At 46.2% G+C, this 18,930-nt stretch overlaps 1 protein-coding gene and 1 long non-coding RNA gene across 5 annotated transcripts in view; one reads left to right on the top strand and one right to left on the bottom strand.

Annotated features, from left to right (window-relative positions):
- Nucleotides 1-18,930, top strand: part of LOC110500037 (FYVE, RhoGEF and PH domain-containing protein 6) — a 33,349-nt gene that overhangs the window by 1,949 nt on the left and 12,470 nt on the right. For all 4 annotated transcript variants that reach the window (XR_016490190.1, XM_090213894.1, XM_036957327.2 and 1 more), the window contains exons 2-6: nucleotides 3,366-5,718; nucleotides 10,994-11,111; nucleotides 16,748-16,815; nucleotides 16,993-17,023; nucleotides 18,644-18,795. Coding sequence is in view for 3 of the 4 variants with exons in the window: in XM_090213894.1 (XP_090070020.1) it covers nucleotides 3,366-5,718; nucleotides 10,994-11,111; nucleotides 16,748-16,815; nucleotides 16,993-17,023; nucleotides 18,644-18,795 (2,722 nt within the window). In the remaining variant the exon portion in view is untranslated. The remainder of the gene's footprint in view (nucleotides 1-3,365; nucleotides 5,719-10,993; nucleotides 11,112-16,747; nucleotides 16,816-16,992; nucleotides 17,024-18,643; nucleotides 18,796-18,930) is intronic.
- LOC149972996 (uncharacterized) lies at nucleotides 9,003-11,068 on the bottom strand. Its single transcript, XR_016490191.1, has 3 exons — nucleotides 10,942-11,068; nucleotides 9,803-9,906; nucleotides 9,003-9,124 (listed from the first exon to the last, which is right to left on the bottom strand). It is a non-coding gene; the product is annotated as an uncharacterized LOC149972996 (long non-coding RNA).

Genomic DNA, 18,930 nt, shown 5'->3' with positions numbered 1-18,930 from the left:
TGAGCCAGTCAGTTGTGTTGTGACAAGGTAGGGGTGGTATACAGAAGATATCCCTATTTGGCAAAAGACCATTCCATATTATGGCAAGAACAGCTCAAGTAAGCAAAGAGAAATGACAGTCCATCTTTACTTTAACACATGAAGGTCAATCCGGAAAATTTGAAAAACTTTGAAAGTTTCTTCAAGTGCAGTCGCAAAAGCCATCAAGCAATATGATTAAACTGGCTCTCATGAGGACCGCCACAGGAAAGAAATACCCAGAGTTACCTCTGCTGCAGAGGATAAGTTCATTAGAGTTAACTGCACCCCAGATCGCAGCCCAAATAAATGCTTCACAGAGTTCAAGTAACAGACACATCTCAAGATCAACTGTTCAGAGGAGACTGTGTGAATCAGGCCTTCATGGTCGAATTTCTGCAAAGAAACCACTATGAAAGGACAACAATAATAAGAAGAGACTTTCTTGGGCCAAGAAACACGAGCAATGAACATAAGACCCGTGGAAATCTGTCCTTTGGTCTGATGAGTCCAAATATTAAATCCAACCACTGTGTCTTTGTGAGACGCAGAGTAGGTGAACGTTTTGATCTCCGCATGTGTGGTTCCCACCGTGAAGCATGGAGGAGGTGTGATGGTGTTGGGGTGCTTTGCTGGTGACACTGTCAGTGATTTATTTAGAGTTCAAGACACACTTAACCAGCATGGCTACCACAGCATTCTGCAGCGAAATGCCATACCATCTGGTTTGGGCTTAATGGGACTATAATTTGTTTTTCAACAGGACAATGCCCCAAAATCCACCTCCAGTCTGTGTAAAGTCTATTTGACCAAGGAGAGTGGTGGGGTGCTGCATCAGATGACATGGGCTCCACAATCACCCAACCTCAACCCAATTAAGATGGTTTTGGATGAGTTGGATCACAGAGTGAAGGAAAAGCAGCCAACAAGTGCTCAGCATGTGTGGGAACTCCTTCAAGACTGTTGGAAAAGCATTCCTCATGAAGCTGGTTGAGAGAATGCCAAGAGTGTGCAAAGCTGTCATCAAGGCAAAGGGTGGCTACTTTGAAGAATCTCAAATATAAAATATATCTTTATTTGTTTAACACTTTTTTGGTTACTACATAATTCCATATGTGTTATTTCATAGTTTTGATGTCTGTCACGCCCTGGCCTTAGTTATCTTTGTTTTCTTTATTATTTTGGTTAGGTCAGGATGTGACGAGGGTGGTTTGTGTAGCTTTTGTATTGTCTAGGGGTTTTTGTATGTCTAGGGGTTGTTGTATATCATGGGGTTGTTGTATATCTAGGTGTTTATATGTCTATTGTTGCCTAGATTGGTTCCCAATCAGAGGCAGCTGTTTATCGTTGTCTCTTATTGGGGACCATATTTAGGTAGCCATATTCCTTGGGTATTTTGTAGGTTATTGTCTATGTGTAGTTGCCTGTCAGTACGTGTGTCACATAGCGTCATGGTCAGTTTGTTGTTTTGTATAGTTTGTTCAGTGTTTATTCTTCATTAAAAGAAGTATGTATTCTTATCACGCTGCGCCTTGGTCTCCTCGTTATGACGATCGTGACAATGTCTTCATTATTATTCTACAATGTAGAAAATAGTAAAAATAAAGAAAAACTGGTTCTGTACATTTATAAATATTAAAATGAAACATGAATTTTTCAAATATACACTTGATTTGGCAAATGTTTCAATATATTGTTGAACATAATATACTTTACCTGCATATCAAAGTTCTAGAACATAATCTTTGCTACTTTTAGAGTTATGCAGAATGATCCAGTTTGTAAGCATTACCAACAGAGTGAATGTGAAAATGGATTAAAAATGGTCACCCTCTGTGATTTGCAATGATACAAGTAAAGGGAGGGCTGTAATTGGTTACATTGCCTACTATGCCAATTTCTCTGTATAAAATGGGCCATAAGTATAAAACTAGCAGAGAATATGTTCAACAATATATTGTAAAATGTGCCAAATCAAACATAGTATATTTTCATTATTCATTTTTATATTTTGCAATATTCATAAATGTATTTAAGAAACGTGTTAAAGTGGTAAAGCTTCATATGACACAAACTTTTACTTTGTAGCGCCTACAGATGAAACACTATGGAGTCTTAAAGGAGGCCTGGGTAAGGCCAAAATGTCTTCAATTAATGATCTATTATGTTTTAAGAGACAAATGCCAAATATATGTCAATAAAACATCCTCCAAAGGACCCTTCTATGAATTACATTTTGTGGAGAAAAAAAAAATGGGATCTTATTTTGTTCTAGTTTCGTGAGGAATCCTCCTTTATGGAGAGCCGCCTGTAAAGCTTCTCTGCCACCTCAGAGGATTTGCAGTAGCCAGTCTCTTTCCTCACTTTTAATCAGCAACTGATTTAGGATGTAATCCAGGTGTGTGCACTTTCTGGGAAATCAATGGCATTAGCCTAATTCATCTGATCTATTACGTAGGTCTACTAGGACAAAAACAAAGTAAGACAGTAAGGCAGCTGCCCTCAATGACTTGTGCGTCCATATATTAGGGAATCAGTGGATTAACTGTATATTAAGAGAACTCTTGGCAATGGCATATATTATCATGGATGTAACATTTGTCTACCACTGGTGATTCCTAACACCTTAGGAGGAGATGTGTGGTGCTATAGTGTTTCATAACCATCATGAGGATCGTCATTCTTCACCTGATATTGAAGGACCTTCAATGCAGGAACGAGTGTCTCATATTCAATGCAGAGGTCTGTATTCATAATCCAGTTATCCATGTAGTGCAGGCACAGCCTGCCACGGGCATTTGTGGTACCCGCTTAGGGACACATTCACACAGTAATTTAATTTACCGTCAAACTGTTTTATTTGTGGGAGATGTGATGTCGCTTAGGTTATAGTTAGTTTTTTTGATTGTTCAGCTTTTCTGTACAGACAGAACACAGTCAATATATGAGTACAGGAATCATTTGGTTCTGTCATTCCTTCATTTTCTGACCATTTGCGCCCAACCTTCCTTAGTGAGCTAAAAATCCCATTGACCTCTAGGGGTTGATCCTCTGATCCTTGCCCTGTCCCCTCTTACCCCACAAGGTGTCTGTGCTGCTGCTGCTGACTGGTTGGTGGGGGGGGGGGGGTTCAAGGGATATCCAGGGTAGTGTATGCATTACAGCAGGGCAGTGGAATGTGCTCTGTTTTGCTTTTTGCCTCCTGTTTGTGCCTTTAAGCAGCCATAAAGGTTAAAGGGTCACTTCTTTTTTTGCCTCCTGTGACTTGTGTGTTTTTAGCAGCCCCCCCTCCCCAGCATTGTCTAATGTCTACTCCTCTCTCTTCCTCCTCCTCTAATTCTCTACAGGTGTGAAGAAGCCGCCAGTGGCTCCCAAACCCAAACTCGCCCCCTCGGTGAAGCTCTCGCCTCCTCCCATCGCTCCCAAACCTGATCTTCTCCTCTCCCAGCCTTCCCAACCCTCCCCCCTTCTTACCCAACCCTCCCCTGCCGCGCTGAAGAGAGCCAAACCTGCTGTGGCGCCCAAACCATGCCTCTCCAAACCCTCTGCCCCTCCAGCCCCGGCTTCTCCCCCACCCCTCAGACCCAGAGTACCCCAAACCCCATCCAAGGAGTGCAGCGGGGCAGGGGACGACAGCCTCTCCTTCCTCAACTCCAGAAACGGGATCCTGTCGCAGCCCATCCTGCGCGACTCGGACTACATCATTCCTACGTGCTCCTGTGGATTCCAGGACTGCTCCCAATGCAAACGACTAGGGAATGGGAACGTTACAGAGGTCGGGAGCGATACGCTTGGCTCCTGGCCAAACGGGAATGCCACGGAAAGCACTGGAACGCTGGTAGCCAATCGGCCGGGTAAAACAGAGAACGGAGACAGTGAGGTGACCGTAGGAGTGACCAACACCCTCCATCTCAGGCTCAAGGACAAACCTCATAGACAGGAGGGGCAGAGGGATGGAGAGGGGAACAGGGATGAGGAGAAGCTGCAGGGGAACAAAGAGGAGAGACAGAGGAACCAGAAAGGACAGGAGGGTCAGCAGTATCAGACTGGTTCAGGGGACCAGTCATGTAATGTTCTTGAGGTGGCCGAGACACTTACACAGACTGAGACTAAAGCTTCTAATGCAGAACATACATACACTGACAGCTGTAATATAGACTGCAATGAGACCAACACCATTCCCACTCCCCTCATCCTCCCACTGGAAGTCTCCCCTATCCGCACCCCCCCACAGACAGTCCCTCCCACCCGCACCCCCTCTCAGACAGTCCCTCCCACCCGCATCCCCTCTCGGATAGTTCCACCCACCCGCACCCCCCAACACATTTTACCCCCCACCCTCGCCCCCTCCCAGGTGGACAGTGAGCCTGACAGCACCCCCTCCCACACAGACAATAGTACACAGTGTTCCAGAATACCCAGGCTACTCACTGACCTCTCGTTCCCTGCCGCCCCCAGTAAGCCCCTGCCCGTGCCGCTGCCACGTAAGCCCCGTAAGCCAGCCCTGGTAAGGCAGGACGGCCTGGAGGCCAGCACCCATGAGGGGGAGACAAAGAACCGCACACAGGGGGGAGAGGTGGGGGAGTCTGAGGGGAGTGGGGGGAGATGTCTCACCTCAGAGAAGGAAGAACACACCCAGGGAGTGTATGACAGTCCCTCTCCCTCCCAGGGCCCTGAAGTTGAAGAGGAGCCTCACCCTGTGCCTCCACCTAGACAGAAGTCCCTCTCCCCCCGCCTCCACAGAGCCATCCACTGTCCCCCCTCCCTCAACCGAAACACCTCCCACTCTCTGGACTTGCTCTCTCAGCCTGAGCTTAACGCACTGACCTCAGAGAGAAGAGGAGGAGGAGGGGAGGAAGAGGAGGAGAAGGAAGAAGAAGTTGAGGAAGGGTACGGAGACTTTGAGCGCTACCCCATCACCCGGAGCCTGCCCAAACAGATCAAGCTCAGCTGCCGCCCGCCCCCCGTCGGCATGACAATGACGGCCAGCTCAGCGGAAGAGGGGGGGTCACCCAGGGCCCCGCCCAGGAAGCCCCAGAGACACAGCCTGCCAGCGGGTGCCCCCCCGTCCATCACACCCCCTCCACCCCCTCCGCACCACACCAACACCCCCATGAGGGAGCTGCCTGCCACCCCACAGGAGAAACCAGCCTGGCGCTTCCCAAGGCCCTTCTTCAGCAGGCAGAGCTCCTCCAGACACAGCAGCGGCAGCAGCAGCCGAGGGCCCCCCCAGGGGAAAGCAGCTCTGCTGGGAGGGAAACAGAGGGCCCAGTCCTTCTCCTCGGCTGACCTGCTGGCCCGCGCTGACGGCACCAAGAGGAGCCTTTCCTTCCGGAAGCTTCTGGAGCTGCGGTTGTCTGTCAGGATGTTGCCACGGTTACTGGCCAGAAGTGGCGAGTCTCTGGATTGTACCAGCGTGGAGCCAGGCGGACGGACGGGGATGGTGGACCAGTCCAATGGCAGCGCGGGTGTGTCTGGCGGGGATGGAGAGGGGTCGGTGGAGTATGAGAATGTTCCTCTGTATGAGGAGATACCGGAGTACATGAACCTGCCTTTCCTCAGCGCACGGCTGGGCTGGCCACTCACACACAGTCTGGACCCAAGCACACACAGACACAGTGACTCAGATGTCTATGAGGTGCAGGATCCATACGAGAGCCACTGCGACTATAAGCGACCCCATTCCATTGACTATGAGAGGTACAGCATGTGTGTCACAGTGTGTGTGTTTGTTTGCGCGCGTGTGTGTGGTGTGTGTGTGTGCGACTGTGCGTGTGAGTGGGAATTCTTTCTTCTTCTGTCTACACACACACACAAAGGGTCTGGGTTAGGTTTCAACAGAGTGTGTGTGTCATTTTGTTGTCTGATTGCATCGTGCCTCTCGTGTGTCATGGGCGACTTAGGTTTCAACGAATCCAGAGTTACAGAGCTGATCATAATCCTTTGATCATTAGTTGCCTATAGTAAATAACTCAGTTATTACATCATACTTTTTGCTACCGCATTGTTAATGTACCACGACAGTCATAGATGTGTCACTTTTAAGGAGCTTTAATGCTTTATGAATCAGATTTCCTGGAAAGAGAGACTCGAGCAATTTACAGTAAATGTTTTGATTTTGAACCTAGAACAATGCCAAGGGTGTGTGTACTGTGTTAAGTGGTTTCTATTTGTGTGTCTGTGTGTATTTGTACTGTGTCACAGTGAGATTAAGTATTTTAGCATTTAGGCCAGTGCCCAGGTTGTGCTTGTGTGTGAGTTAGTTTTCACTTTATAGTCTTGGTCCCACTTTGGTGCTAAAACTATGCATTTACATGGTGGTAAGACCATGTCAGGTACAATGTAACTACATTGTGTGTACTATACCCATTGTTACATCATATTTACAACATAGACCAACATGCTGTGTGAGTGTTAGCATTAGCAGGCTGAGCTTGTACAAGTGTGAGAGTTAGCTTCAGTGTTAGCCATCCAGGCTGTGAATAGAGCATTGATGTGCAGCAGGTTGGACTGTTTTCCTGTGGGTTATTTTCAGTGGCCAGAGCAGGAAATGTCTGAAAATCGCAGAAACGCCACACTGCATTCTGAACAGGGAAAATAAACCTCCAGCAACCACCAGCCTCTCTCCTTCTGCCTCTTCTCTCCCACTCTCTTGATCTCTTCCTGTCCCTCTCCCATATCTCTCCCTTTCTCTCCTGTTCTTCTCTCTCCCATCTCTCTTTTGGTTTCTCACTCTCTTTCCTATTCTCAGCGAAACCCTTTTTTGAATGACTCAACGTAATTTAATATTTTGCTACTGTTTTGGACACTAAAATATTTGTGTGTGTGGATGAGTGAATGGACTGGACATGGTCCTTGCTAACAAGAGTCAGGACTCCCAACTAGGTTTGCACATTTTGGGGAATATTCAGAGGTGGAAACCTTCTGTGGGTATTAACGGAAATATATGGGAATTAACGGGAATATATGGGAATTAATGGTAATATATGCAAATTAATATAATACCATTTAAATGTAGATGTTTTTTGCAGACAGAAACATGAACCTTTTATCTTATCATAAGTAGACATAATTGCAAATGATTAAATCCTTCCATTAGAAAAAATGTAATAAAAATGTAGTTATGAATTCAACTTTAACTAAATGAGTTGACTCTTCACATGTGATGATTTCATTGAACAACAAAAGAAAGGGTTATTGAATGATCCCCAATGATTCATCACATCTTCCAAAAACGTTTTCAACATACATCTGTAAAATGATAGTTTAGAAACTAAAGCTTTGGTTGTCTTCCTCTCAGGCTTCCATGTCTTCTCTCTGGACCTCCTCAAGGTCCACCTCTTGAACATCAGACTTTGAGGCCTCATTTTCACTGTCACTTTCCAACCTTGTTGAGGATGGCTCTTTGTCAGGCTCAAAAAGCCTCAAATTTGCCCTGATGGCCACCAATTTTTCAACCCTTATATTGGTCAGCATGTTGCGTGCTTTGGTGTGTGTGTTTCCAAACAAGGACCAGTTGCGCTCTGAAGCGGCTGATGTTGGTGGGATTTGGAGATGATGGAGGCAACAGGGGGAAAAGCCTCAGATCCACAAAGTTCCTTATACCAGGTGGCTGATGAGATATGTTGGCACGACTGCCATATTGCATCTCCATCCCAAAGCCCTTGCTTGGAAGTGTACTTCGCTAGACTGCTAAGAACCTTGCCCTCATCCAGGCCAAAGTGGCGAGACACGGTGATGATGACACCATAGGCCTTGTTGATCTCTACACCAGACAGGATGCTCTTGCCAACATACTTGGGGTCCAACATGTATGCTGGGGCGTGTATGGGCTTCAGGCAGAAGTCTTCATGTTTTTTGATGTATTTCAGAACTGCAGTTTCCTCTACTTGGAGCAACAGTGAAGTGGGCAGGGCAGTACGGATTTCTTCTCTTAAATCTGCAAGCAGAGTCTGAACATCAGACAGGATGGCATTGTCTCCCTCAATCCGTGCAATGGCTACTGTTATAGGTTTCAGGAGTTTCAGGGTGCTTACCACTCTCTCCCAAAATACATAATCCAGGAGGATCCTCTTGTTGGGGCTCTCCATATATGCAGGCTGTCTTGGAGACTCCTTCCACTCCCCTCGAGAAGACTGTCAAACATGCTGACAACACCACCCCAACAGGTGTTGCTGGGCAGCTTCAATGTGGTGCTCTTATTCTTCTCACTTTGCTTGGTGAGGTAGACTGCTGCTATAACTTGATGACCTTTCACATACCTAACCATTTCCTTGGTTCTCTTGTAGAGTGTATCCATTGTTTTCAGTGCCATGGTGTCCTTGAGGAGCAGATTCAATGCATGAGCAGCACAGCCAGTGGGTGTGATGAGAGGGTAGGACTCCTCCACTTTAGACCAAGCAGCCTTCATATTCACAGCATTGTCTGTCACCAGTGCAAATACCTTCTGTGGTCCAAGGTCATTGATGACTGCCTTCAGCTCATCTGCTATGTAGAGACCGGTGTGTCTATTGTCCTTTGTCTGTGCACATGTAGAATACTGGTTGAGGGGTGGAGATGATGTAGTTAATTATTCCTTACCCACGAACATTCAACCACCCATTAGAGATGATTGCAATACAGTCTGCTTTCTCTATGATTTACCTGACCTTCACTTGAACTCTGCATCCAGCAAATGAGTAGATAAAACATGTCTGGTTGGAGGGGTGTATGCTGGGCGAAGAACATTCAGAAATCTCTTCCAATACACATTGCCTGTGAGCATCAGAGGTGAACCAGTTGCATACACAGCTCGAGCAAGACATTCATCAGCATTTCTCTGACTACGTTTCTCCATTGTGTCAAACACACTTCTGATTCCAGGAGGACCATGAGCTGTTGCTATCGATAAGGTGTCTGATTCATCATTTTCACCTCGAATAGCAGTAGAGGGACTTTTGTCAGAGGTTGCTTGTTGTGAGCGCTGAGGGAACTTTATGCACTTGGCCAGATGATTCTGCATCTTTGTTGCATTCTTCACATATGATTGGCACAGTATTAGCAAATGTACACAGCTTTTCCTTCTACATTAGCTGCAGTGAAATCAGATAGTGCCCATGGCATTTTCCTGTATAGATTAGAAAAAAATAAATTAGAAAAACCCAAATACAGACAGTTAAGCAGTTAGATTAAACAACTCCTTTGTAAGATACATATTTTAAAATGAAACATGTATGGAAACAGGTGAATTAACACTCCTCAGTTAGCAGGCTCAATCAAGCTAAAACCCACATGGTAGCAAAAACTAACTAGCAGAAATTGTTAACAAGTTATAAATGATTTAAAACACACTTTGCTGTAGGCTACTATTTACTAATTAACACAAAATAATGTATGTCATATAAAATATATTCACCCCACCCAGTATTGTAATAAAACCAGAAAGCATGTAGTCTTTGGCTCAGACAGTGTAGTAGTGTGGGCTCAATAGCATTTCATTAGTGTGCAAGATCTTGAGAATCAGCTGTACATGTGATGGAAGAATGCACTGTGCATGCAGAGGGTTGCAATTCCATTGAATTGGGAATAGTTTAACCAAAATATGCCACAAGACCTAGAATTGCCTTATGTGTATCCCACAAAAAAAGGTTCACTGTTATAAGCTGACTTTTTTGATGAATTTAAGCAAAATTCCCGTGCTTAACTTTCCATGGAAAATTTACCTGAATTTTCCGGCCCTTTGCAGCCCTACTCCCAACTCACTGTAATCACATCCTCATTCAAGTGTTCTTGTGCGTGTGTTTACCTCATCTATCAAAAGGCAGTTCCGTGTGTGCAGTGCACGTGCGTGCTCAGACCAGTATTTTGTTATGCCACTCTGGGGCCATGAGATTAAGGTCAATCAGATTACTGGACAGGTAGAAAGAAGGGCAGGTGAAGGGAAATATTAGACTCAAAGAGTTCAGCAGTAAAGAGCAGTATGCAACACTTCCACATATATCTAGCTGCCCAGATCTGGTACTCCAGTCGGATAATATTAGTGTTCATCGTTCACTGTGCGATATTTGCCCCTGTTTATGTGTATTTCATTGTTTGAAAGATGCTTGCATTTGTGCATGATTGTGTGTGTGTGTGTGCTTGCAAGCATGTGTGTATGTGTGTGCCGTTGTGGTTGTGGTTGTTTGAAAGAGTGTGTATGTGTGTCGTGAGTCTGTAGTGTTTCCCAAGCATCTCAGCCTTCTTAGTTTATGTAACTAGCCTCAGGCAGTGAACAAGAGGCGCTCTGTGCCTGACCCAGTGTGCAGGAAGGCCCGTCTATGGAGGGAGAATGGAAGTGAAAGAGAGAGTGAAAGAATGGGAGGAAAGAGAGAGTGGAAGAATGGGAGGAAAGAGGAAAAGATGGGGGTAGGGAAGAGAAACAGGGTATAGAAGGAAGAAGGAGAGACAAGAGGAGAGGGAAAGAGGGGTAGCTGAGAGAGAGGGAAGGGGACAGACAAAGTAGTCAAAATAAAGAGAGTGACAGTATCTTATGAGTCCTCCAGATTAGAATGTAGACAGTACTTTGGGTTTGTTTGGTTCAAAATCCAGCTGGGATAACATTTCCTGTACAGGCTGTGAAGCCAAGATGAAAACATTAGTGGCACAAACATGTTGCTACTTGTGCCACTCAGCAGACAGACCCTTATCAGCTGACTGAAGAGCAGGCTGGTGCCCTGCTGCCAGCAGACAAGGCTGTCTGTGGAGTCTTCATGGCAACTATGTTTACCCGAGTACAGCTGTGGACAACGTATTGACCGTGCTTCAGGCTGCTCATCATCCTAGTCCCATATAGAGACATCGTGCCAATTACTGTTCCCATAAAACATTAAAAAGTCCATTCAGAAGTGTGTGTACGTGGTATGCTTGCATATAAATACTGTACGTGTAAGTGCGCACACACACTACCTGATAACCATGAGGATAATGCGGTGACCGGGACTTCCTGTTTTGCCTGCAGGGGCTGGCATGGATTGGATGATGCTCACTCTGAGGAGGAAGTCCACAGCTCTGACGAGGATGACAACAGCTCCACCTCAAGCAAGGAGCACCTGGAGCTGTCAGAAGAAGACAGACAGGTAGCTATCTTTAATACACACACACACCCCAATACACAGTGGGTGTGGCGGCCTTGTCAATAAGGTTACGGTAGGGTTCTTTAGATGTTTTTGCTCTGGTAGGTCCTAGGCATGAGTTATAACAGAGGGGATGTTACTGAGACAGAGTGAGGGCAGTGTTGACAGGTGGTATAACAGGAAGAATAATGGCAGGCGTAACACGAGTGATAACGACACTATCAGACAGGTGTCATGGAGCCAAAATGGGTGCTGGGCACAGGACTCTGTGAAGGAAAGAAAGGCAGGTGGGGGATATCACACTGTGCCTGCGTGTGATGGAGCTGTCATTCTGTCTGGGGGGGTCAGACATAGAGGGTTTAGGGGGCAGGAATAACTCTGAAAATGGCTGATTGCTTTGTCCTGTCTGACCCTATTTATGATACTCTAAAATCCTGTGTCTGTAACAGACAACATGAGCACACATCCACACACACTAAAAAGATAACATTCTTCCAAGATTGCATAGCAGTTCAGACGTCTTTTGTCCTCGTCTTGTCGTGTCCTGTATATATATATATTTACAACTTTTTTCACATACATTTTATTTTTATTTTCTATCAACTCATCTTCTAAACACTCTCCTGCAACCAGCCTCACCAATTTATATTTATAAAAAAGTATTATTTACCTCAGATCTGCAATCCTTCAGGAAGCTAGCCAGAAACTCCAGGAGGCTGGCCAGAAACTAGCCAGAAGCTAGCCAGGAGCTAGCCCAGAAGCTAATCAGAAGCTAACCACGGTTTGTGGTCATCAGCTGTCCTTTAGTTCGAAAATCTATCGAAAATCTATCGCCAGTTTTGTACGGCGCAGCGCGGCTCGGAACGGAACATACCGGACCAATTTTTCTCTCCATGTCCCTGGATTTCAACTGCTCTCTGGACATTCATACCCGGATCTCACAGCTAGCTAGCTGCTATCCGTGTGACAGTCGGCTTTCGTCGATTCCGGAGCAAACATCGATTGTTCCGGTGCTAGCCAGCTCCGTCAATCACGCCTGAGTCCCATCATTCACTCCTGGGCTGCAGTCACCTATCCGGACCCGTTTCACTGCCTACGCGGAGCCCCACCGGGCCTTCACAACCGGACTGCCGACGTTATCTACCTGAAGGAGATCCGGCTGGCTCCTCTGTCGCGACGTTACCGGAACGCCCATCTGCGGCCCGCTATCCGTTAGCTGTCTTTCCGGCTGCTATCTGAATAGACAATCGGACAATTTATTTATTTGAATTATTATGTTTTCTTCTCGGGCCTCTATAACTATATCTATTGTTCTTATTTTTGTTGTTGTGTGATTTGGATTAATCCCCTCTACCACACGGAACCCCACTAATCTACTGACCGAACGCAAGAGGTGGCTAACAACAGACTCCATCCTATGCTAGCTTGCTACCGGTTGGCTTGGCTAGCTGTCTAAATCGCCGTGACCCTAAACCAACCTCTCCACTCACTGGACCCTTTTGATCACTCGACTAAGCATGCCTCTCCTTAATGTCAATATGTCTTGTCCATTGCTGTTCTGGTTAGTGTTTATTGGCTTATTTCACTGTAGAGCCTCTAGTCCTGCTCACTATACCTTATCCAACCTATTAGTTCCACCACCCACACATGCAATGACATCTCCTGGTTTCAATGATGTTTCTAGAGACAATATCTCTCTCTTCATCACTCAATACCTAGGTTTACCTCCACTGTATTCACATCCTACCTTACCTTTGTCTGTACATTATACCTTGATGCTATTTTATCGCCCCCAGAAACCTCCTTTTACTCTCTGTTCCAGACGTTCTAGACGACCAATTCTTATTGCTTTTAGTCGCACCCTTATCCTACTCCTCCTATGTTCCTCTGGCGATGTAGAGGTGAATCCAGGCCCTGCAGTGCCTAGCTCCACTCCTATTCCCCAGGCGCTCTCTTTTGACGACTTCTGTAACCGTAATAGCCTTGGTTTCATGCATGTTAACATTAGAAGCCTCCTCCCTAAGTTTGTTCTATTCACTGCTTTAGCACACTCTGCCAACCCTGATGTTCTAGCTGTGTCTGAATCCTGGCTTAGGAAGACCACCAAAAATTCAGACATTTTAATTCCAAACTACAACATTTTCAGACAAGATAGAACTGCCAAAGGGGGCGGTGTTGCAATTTACTGCAAAGATAGCCTGCAGAGTTCTGTCCTACTATCCAGGTCTGTACCCAAACAATTTGAACTTCTACTTTTAAAAATCCACCTTTCTAAGAACAAGTCTCTCACCGTTGCCGCCTGCTATAGACCACCCTCTGCCCCCAGCTGTGCTCTGGACACCATATGTGAACTGATTGCCCCCCATCTATCTTCAGAGCTCGTGCTGCTAGGCGACCTAAACTGGAACATGCTTAACACCCCAGCCATCCTACAATCTAAACTTGATGCCCTCAATCTCACACAAATTATCAATGAACCTACCAGGTACCTCCCCAAAGCCTTAAACACGGGCACCCTCATAGATATCATCCTAACCAACTTCCCCTCTAAATACACCTCTGCTGTCTTCAACCAAGATCTCAGCGATCACTGCCTCATTGCCTGCATCCGTAATGGGTCAGCGGTCAAACGACCTCCTCTCATCACTGTAAAACGCTCCCTGAAACACTTCAGCGAGCAGGCCTTTCTAATCGACCTGGCCGGGGTATCCTGGAAGGATATTGACCTCATCCCGTCAGTAGAGGATGCCTGGATATTTTTTAAAAATGCCTTCCTAACCATCTTAAATAAACATGCCCCATTCAAGAAATTTAGAACCAGGAACAGATATAGCCCTTGGTTCTCCCCAGACCTGACTGCCCTTAATCAACACAAAAACGTCCTATGGCGTTCTGCATTAGCATCGAACAGCCCCCGTGATATGCAGCTGTTCAGGGAAGCTAGAAACCATTATACACAGGCAGTTAGAAAAGCCAAGGCTAGCTTTTTCAAGCAGAAATTTGCTTCTTGCAACACTAACTCAAAAAAGTTCTGGGACACTGTAAAGTCCATGGAGAATAAGAACACCTCCTCCCAGCTGCCCACTGCACTGAAGATAGGAAACACTGTCACCACTGATAAATCCACCATAATTGAAAATTTCAATAAGCATTTTTCTACTGCTGGCCATGCTTTCCACCTGGCTACTCCTACCCCTGTCAACAGCACTGCACCCCCAACAGCAACTCGCCCAAGCCTTCCCCATTTCTCCTTCTCCCAAATCCATTCAGCTGATGTTCTGAAAGAGCTGCAAAATCTGGACCCCTACAAATCAGCCGGGCTAGACAATCTGGACCCTTTCTTTCTAAAATTATCTGCCGAAATTGTTGCCACCCCTATTACTAGCCTGTTCAACCTCTCTTTCGTGTCGTCTGAGATTCCCAAAGATTGGAAAGCAGCTGCGGTCATCCCCCTCTTCAAAGGGGGGGACACTCTTGACCCAAACTGCTACAGACCTATATCTATCCTACCATGCCTTTCTAAGGTCTTCGAAAGCCAAGTCAACAAACAGATTACCGACCATTTTGAATCTCACCATACCTTCTCTGCTATGCAATCTGGTTTCAGAGCTGGTCATGGGTGCACCTCAGCCACGCTCAAGGTCCTAAACGATATCTTAACCGCCATCGATAAGAAACATTACTGTGCAGCCGTATTCATTGATCTGGCCAAGGCTTTCGACTCTGTCAATCACCACATCCTCATCGGCAGACTCAACAGCCTTGGTTTCTCAAATGATTGCCTCGCCTGGTTCACCAACTACTTCTCTGATAGAGTTCAGTGTGTCAAATCTGAGGGTCTGTTGTCCGGACCTCTGGCAGTCTCTATGGGGGTGCCACAGGGTTCAATTCTTGGACCGACTCTCTTCTCTGTATACATCAATGAGGTCGCTCTTGCTGCTGGTGAGTCTCTGATCCACCTCTACGCAGACGACACCATTCTGTATACTTCCGGCCCTTCTTTGGACACTGTGTTAACAACCCTCCAGGCAAGCTTCAATGCCATACAACTCTCCTTCCGTGGCCTCCAACTGCTCTTAAATACAAGTAAAACTAAATGCATGCTCTTCAACCGATCACTACCTGCACCTACCCGCCTGTCCAACATCACTACTCTGGACGGCTCTGACTTAGAATACGTGGACAACTACAAATACTTAGGTGTCTGGTTAGACTGTAAACTCTCCTTCCAGACCCATATCAAACATCTCCAATCCAAAGTTAAATCTAGAATTGGCTTCCTATTTCGCAACAAAGCATCCTTCACTCATGCTGCCAAACATACCCTTGTAAAACTGACCATCCTACCAATCCTCGACTTTGGCGATGTAATTTACAAAATAGCCTCCAATACCCTACTCAACAAACTGGATGCAGTCTATCACAGTGCAATCCGTTTTGTCACCAAAGCCCCATACACTACCCACCATTGCGACCTGTACGCTCTCGTTGGCTGGCCCTCGCTTCATACTCGTCGCCAAACCCACTGGCTCCATGTCATCTACAAGACCCTGCTAGGTAAAGTCCCCCCTTATCTCAGCTCGCTGGTCACCATAGCATCTCCCACCTGTAGCACACGCTCCAGCAGGTATATCTCTCTAGTCACCCCCAAAACCAATTCTTTCTTTGGCCGCCTCTCTTTCCAGTTCTCTGCTGCCAATGACTGGAACGAACTACAAAAATCTCTGAAACTGGAAACACTTATCTCCCTCACTAGCTTTAAGCACCAACTGTCAGAGCAGCTCACAGATTACTGCACCTGTACATAGCCCACATATAATTTAGCCCTATCAACTACCTCTTTCCCATCTGTATTTAATTTATTTATTTATTTTGCTCCTTTGCACCCCATTATTTTTATTTCTACTTTGCACATTCTTCCATTGCAAAACTACCATTCCAGTGTTTTACTTGCTATATTGTATTTACCTTGCCACCAAGGCCTTTTTTTGCCTTTACCTCCCTTCTCACCTCATTTGCTCACATTGTATATAGACTTGTTTATACTTTATTATTGACTGTATGTTTGTTTTACTCCATGTGTAACTCTGTGTTGTTGTATCTGTCGAACTGCTTTGCTTTATCTTGGCCAGGTCGCAATTGTAAATGAGAACTTGTTCTCAACTTGCCTACCTGGTTAAATAAAGGTAAAATAAATAAATAAATAAACACACACACACAATTAGGAGCAGGAGGCCCCTTCAGTCATGCAAGGGCAAGGCCACTGTCCAAATTAAGACAACCTCATTTCCACCCCAGACCACTCACTATCAGACTGAAAGAGGGAGAGAGAGAGTGAGGGAGGGACAGTGCAGAGGGGAGAGAAGAAAGCTGACGTGGATAGAGAGTAGTGAGGGGAAGAGACGTGTTTTGGGACAGACGTGCTTTCGGACATAATCTCTGTTGGAGTGTCTGTTTAGAAACAGCAAATGGGCAGATTATTGTGCCTATGCATACTATAGCAGTCAGATGGTGGGCTGCAGTGACCTTGTAAGTGGAAGTATGTCTGTAACGTTTAGAATATGGCTAGCTAGCTTTTTTCACTACATTGACTGAATGCTGTGCTTTTCTCTTGTCTGTCTGTCTGTCTGTCGTTCCAGCAGGAGGATGAGGTGAAGAGGAAAAAGGTGGTGCATATCGCCCAGGAGATCATGAGCTCTGAGAAAGTGTGAGTACCCGAGAGACACACACACACACACACACACACACACACACCTCCACCTCTAAAAACAAGAAACGATTCTGTGGAATATTCTCATGAATAAGTCCTTGATTGGGTTTGTGTGTCTGTGTGTCTTTTTTTTGGTCATTTATAATGTTTTACACCCATCTCCTCTCCCTCCAGGTTTGTGGACGCCCTGAAGCTTCTTCACATAGTAAGTATCAGTTAAGCCGCTGGGCTTTTGATGAGGACCATATCTGTGTGTTCAATGGTGTTACTCAGCAAACCTTCGACTAGCTGAGCCGTGTTGCCTTTCTCCTCTGCCCCTGAGGCAGCAGTACTCCGCAGTGGAGTTGTCTCTGGTAGAACGGTTGCTGTTGTTTTTGGGAGGTATCACACTTAGCAGGATCAGTGATAAACACTGAGATGTAAATCATAAAGGAAGCTAAGGAGTCAAGCATGTGTTGCTAGTTTCAGCTTTCAAGTGGTGGCTTTATGGAGTGGAAACATAGGCTCGAGTTGTTTCATTATATTTAACTACCGGCTGGCTAGCTAGCTCACTGCTCCTGCTTGGTGGGAGGAATACCGTCCCCGCTCTGTGCCTGTTGGGGTGAAAAGTGGAGCAGGTAACCGTGACGACAGAGCTGGGTGCTTTGATGTTGGTCTCAGGGGGAGGTGACAGGTGTGTGTGGGATCTCTGATGAGTGTTGTTAACTCGCGCTGGTGGTGATTACTGTACTGGTCTGGTCTACTGGGCGGTGTCAGGCTGAGGTGGTCAACTGTACCAGCCAGGTCAAGTTGTCCTGAGCTCTGAAAAAGGATTTGATTTTGCAGCGGAAGATAGACCTTGTGTTGGATTTCAATGTTTTATTTATTTTTAAGGAAAAATTATTTAATCCAGTCTTTATTTGTCTCGCATAGCCTAGTCTCAAAAATCTCTCTAAACCCACAATTTGTCTGAGATGGCTGCAGAGTCGACATTAGATTTCCTCTTGGGAGTGGCTGAGACTGTCCGAAAGGGGAATCGCAGGTACACACACACACACACACACACGCTCAGGGCCAAGTGTCCCCCTGTCTGTCTGCCTTAAACAGGACCCACGATGGGATTCATTTTGAATATGGGGCATGAGAGAGAGACACAGTAGAGGGGGGAGAGGGAGACTTAAAGAAAGAGGTCAAATCACATTCTCCAGTCTCCATGGCCATGGCTGCCCCTGACCACAGAACAGCTGCTTCCTGCAGTGAGTGAGTGGGTGGAGGACCCCCAGACTTAGAAATGCCTCGGCTAATCCTGTGTGTGCCTGTTGTGTTTATTTTGGTTTCACACTTAAGTCCTCACACAATAATGTGTTGCATTATATTTTGACTTGACTTTTGACGTGTTTCTAGGGATACGTGTTTCGGTCCTTCACACTGCAGCTGTGCGTGTTTTATTGTGGGTGTGTGCGAGTGTTCACCAGGACATTGGGACCCTGCCCTGGTTGTCTCACCACTTCCTTCCACCTGGAAGGTGTTGGCTCACTGGGCAGTGTGAGAGGGCTGACTCAATTGTGTGTGTGTGTGTGTGTGTGTGTGTGTGTGTGTGTGTGTGTGTGTGTGTGTGTGTGTGTGTGTGTGTGTGTGTGTGTGTGTGTGTGTGTGTGTGTGTGATGCAGAGGGACGCATGTTTATGAGGTGATAACCAGGTGTTCCTGTGCTGTACTGTGTAACTTCTCTCCGCCCTGCAGCTGTGTGTGTGTGTGTGTGTGTTAATTAGTTTCCCACCACTCTGTTGTCGTTGTGTTAGTTCCCCTCATTCGTCTGTCAGCATTAACCCCCTCCCTCCCTGCAGGATTTCCGGGACGCAGTTGCCAAGGCGGCGAGACAGAACGGCAAGCCGGTGGTTGAAGAGCGTATTCTAACCCAGATCCTCTACTACCTGCCTCAACTATACCAGCTCAACCGAGACCTGCTCCGGGAGCTAGAGGAGAGAGTGGCCCACTGGTACGCACCCTCACCATCATTATCAGCACCAGAGATACAAACCTCAACTGACCATGCCAAGCCTTGGACAGCTGAACTTAGACCACAATGACCATCTCCCTCCCCCCGCCTCTCTTCTCCCTGCCCCTCTCAACT

The sequence above is a fragment of the Oncorhynchus mykiss genome, chromosome 21, assembly GCF_057628025.1.
Source record: "Oncorhynchus mykiss isolate SJ-2025 chromosome 21, ASM5762802v1, whole genome shotgun sequence".
In the NCBI taxonomy this organism is placed as follows: domain Eukaryota; kingdom Metazoa; phylum Chordata; class Actinopteri; order Salmoniformes; family Salmonidae; genus Oncorhynchus; species Oncorhynchus mykiss.
The sequence above is the reverse complement of the archived record's forward strand: the minus strand, read 5'-3'. Positions and strand labels throughout refer to the sequence as shown.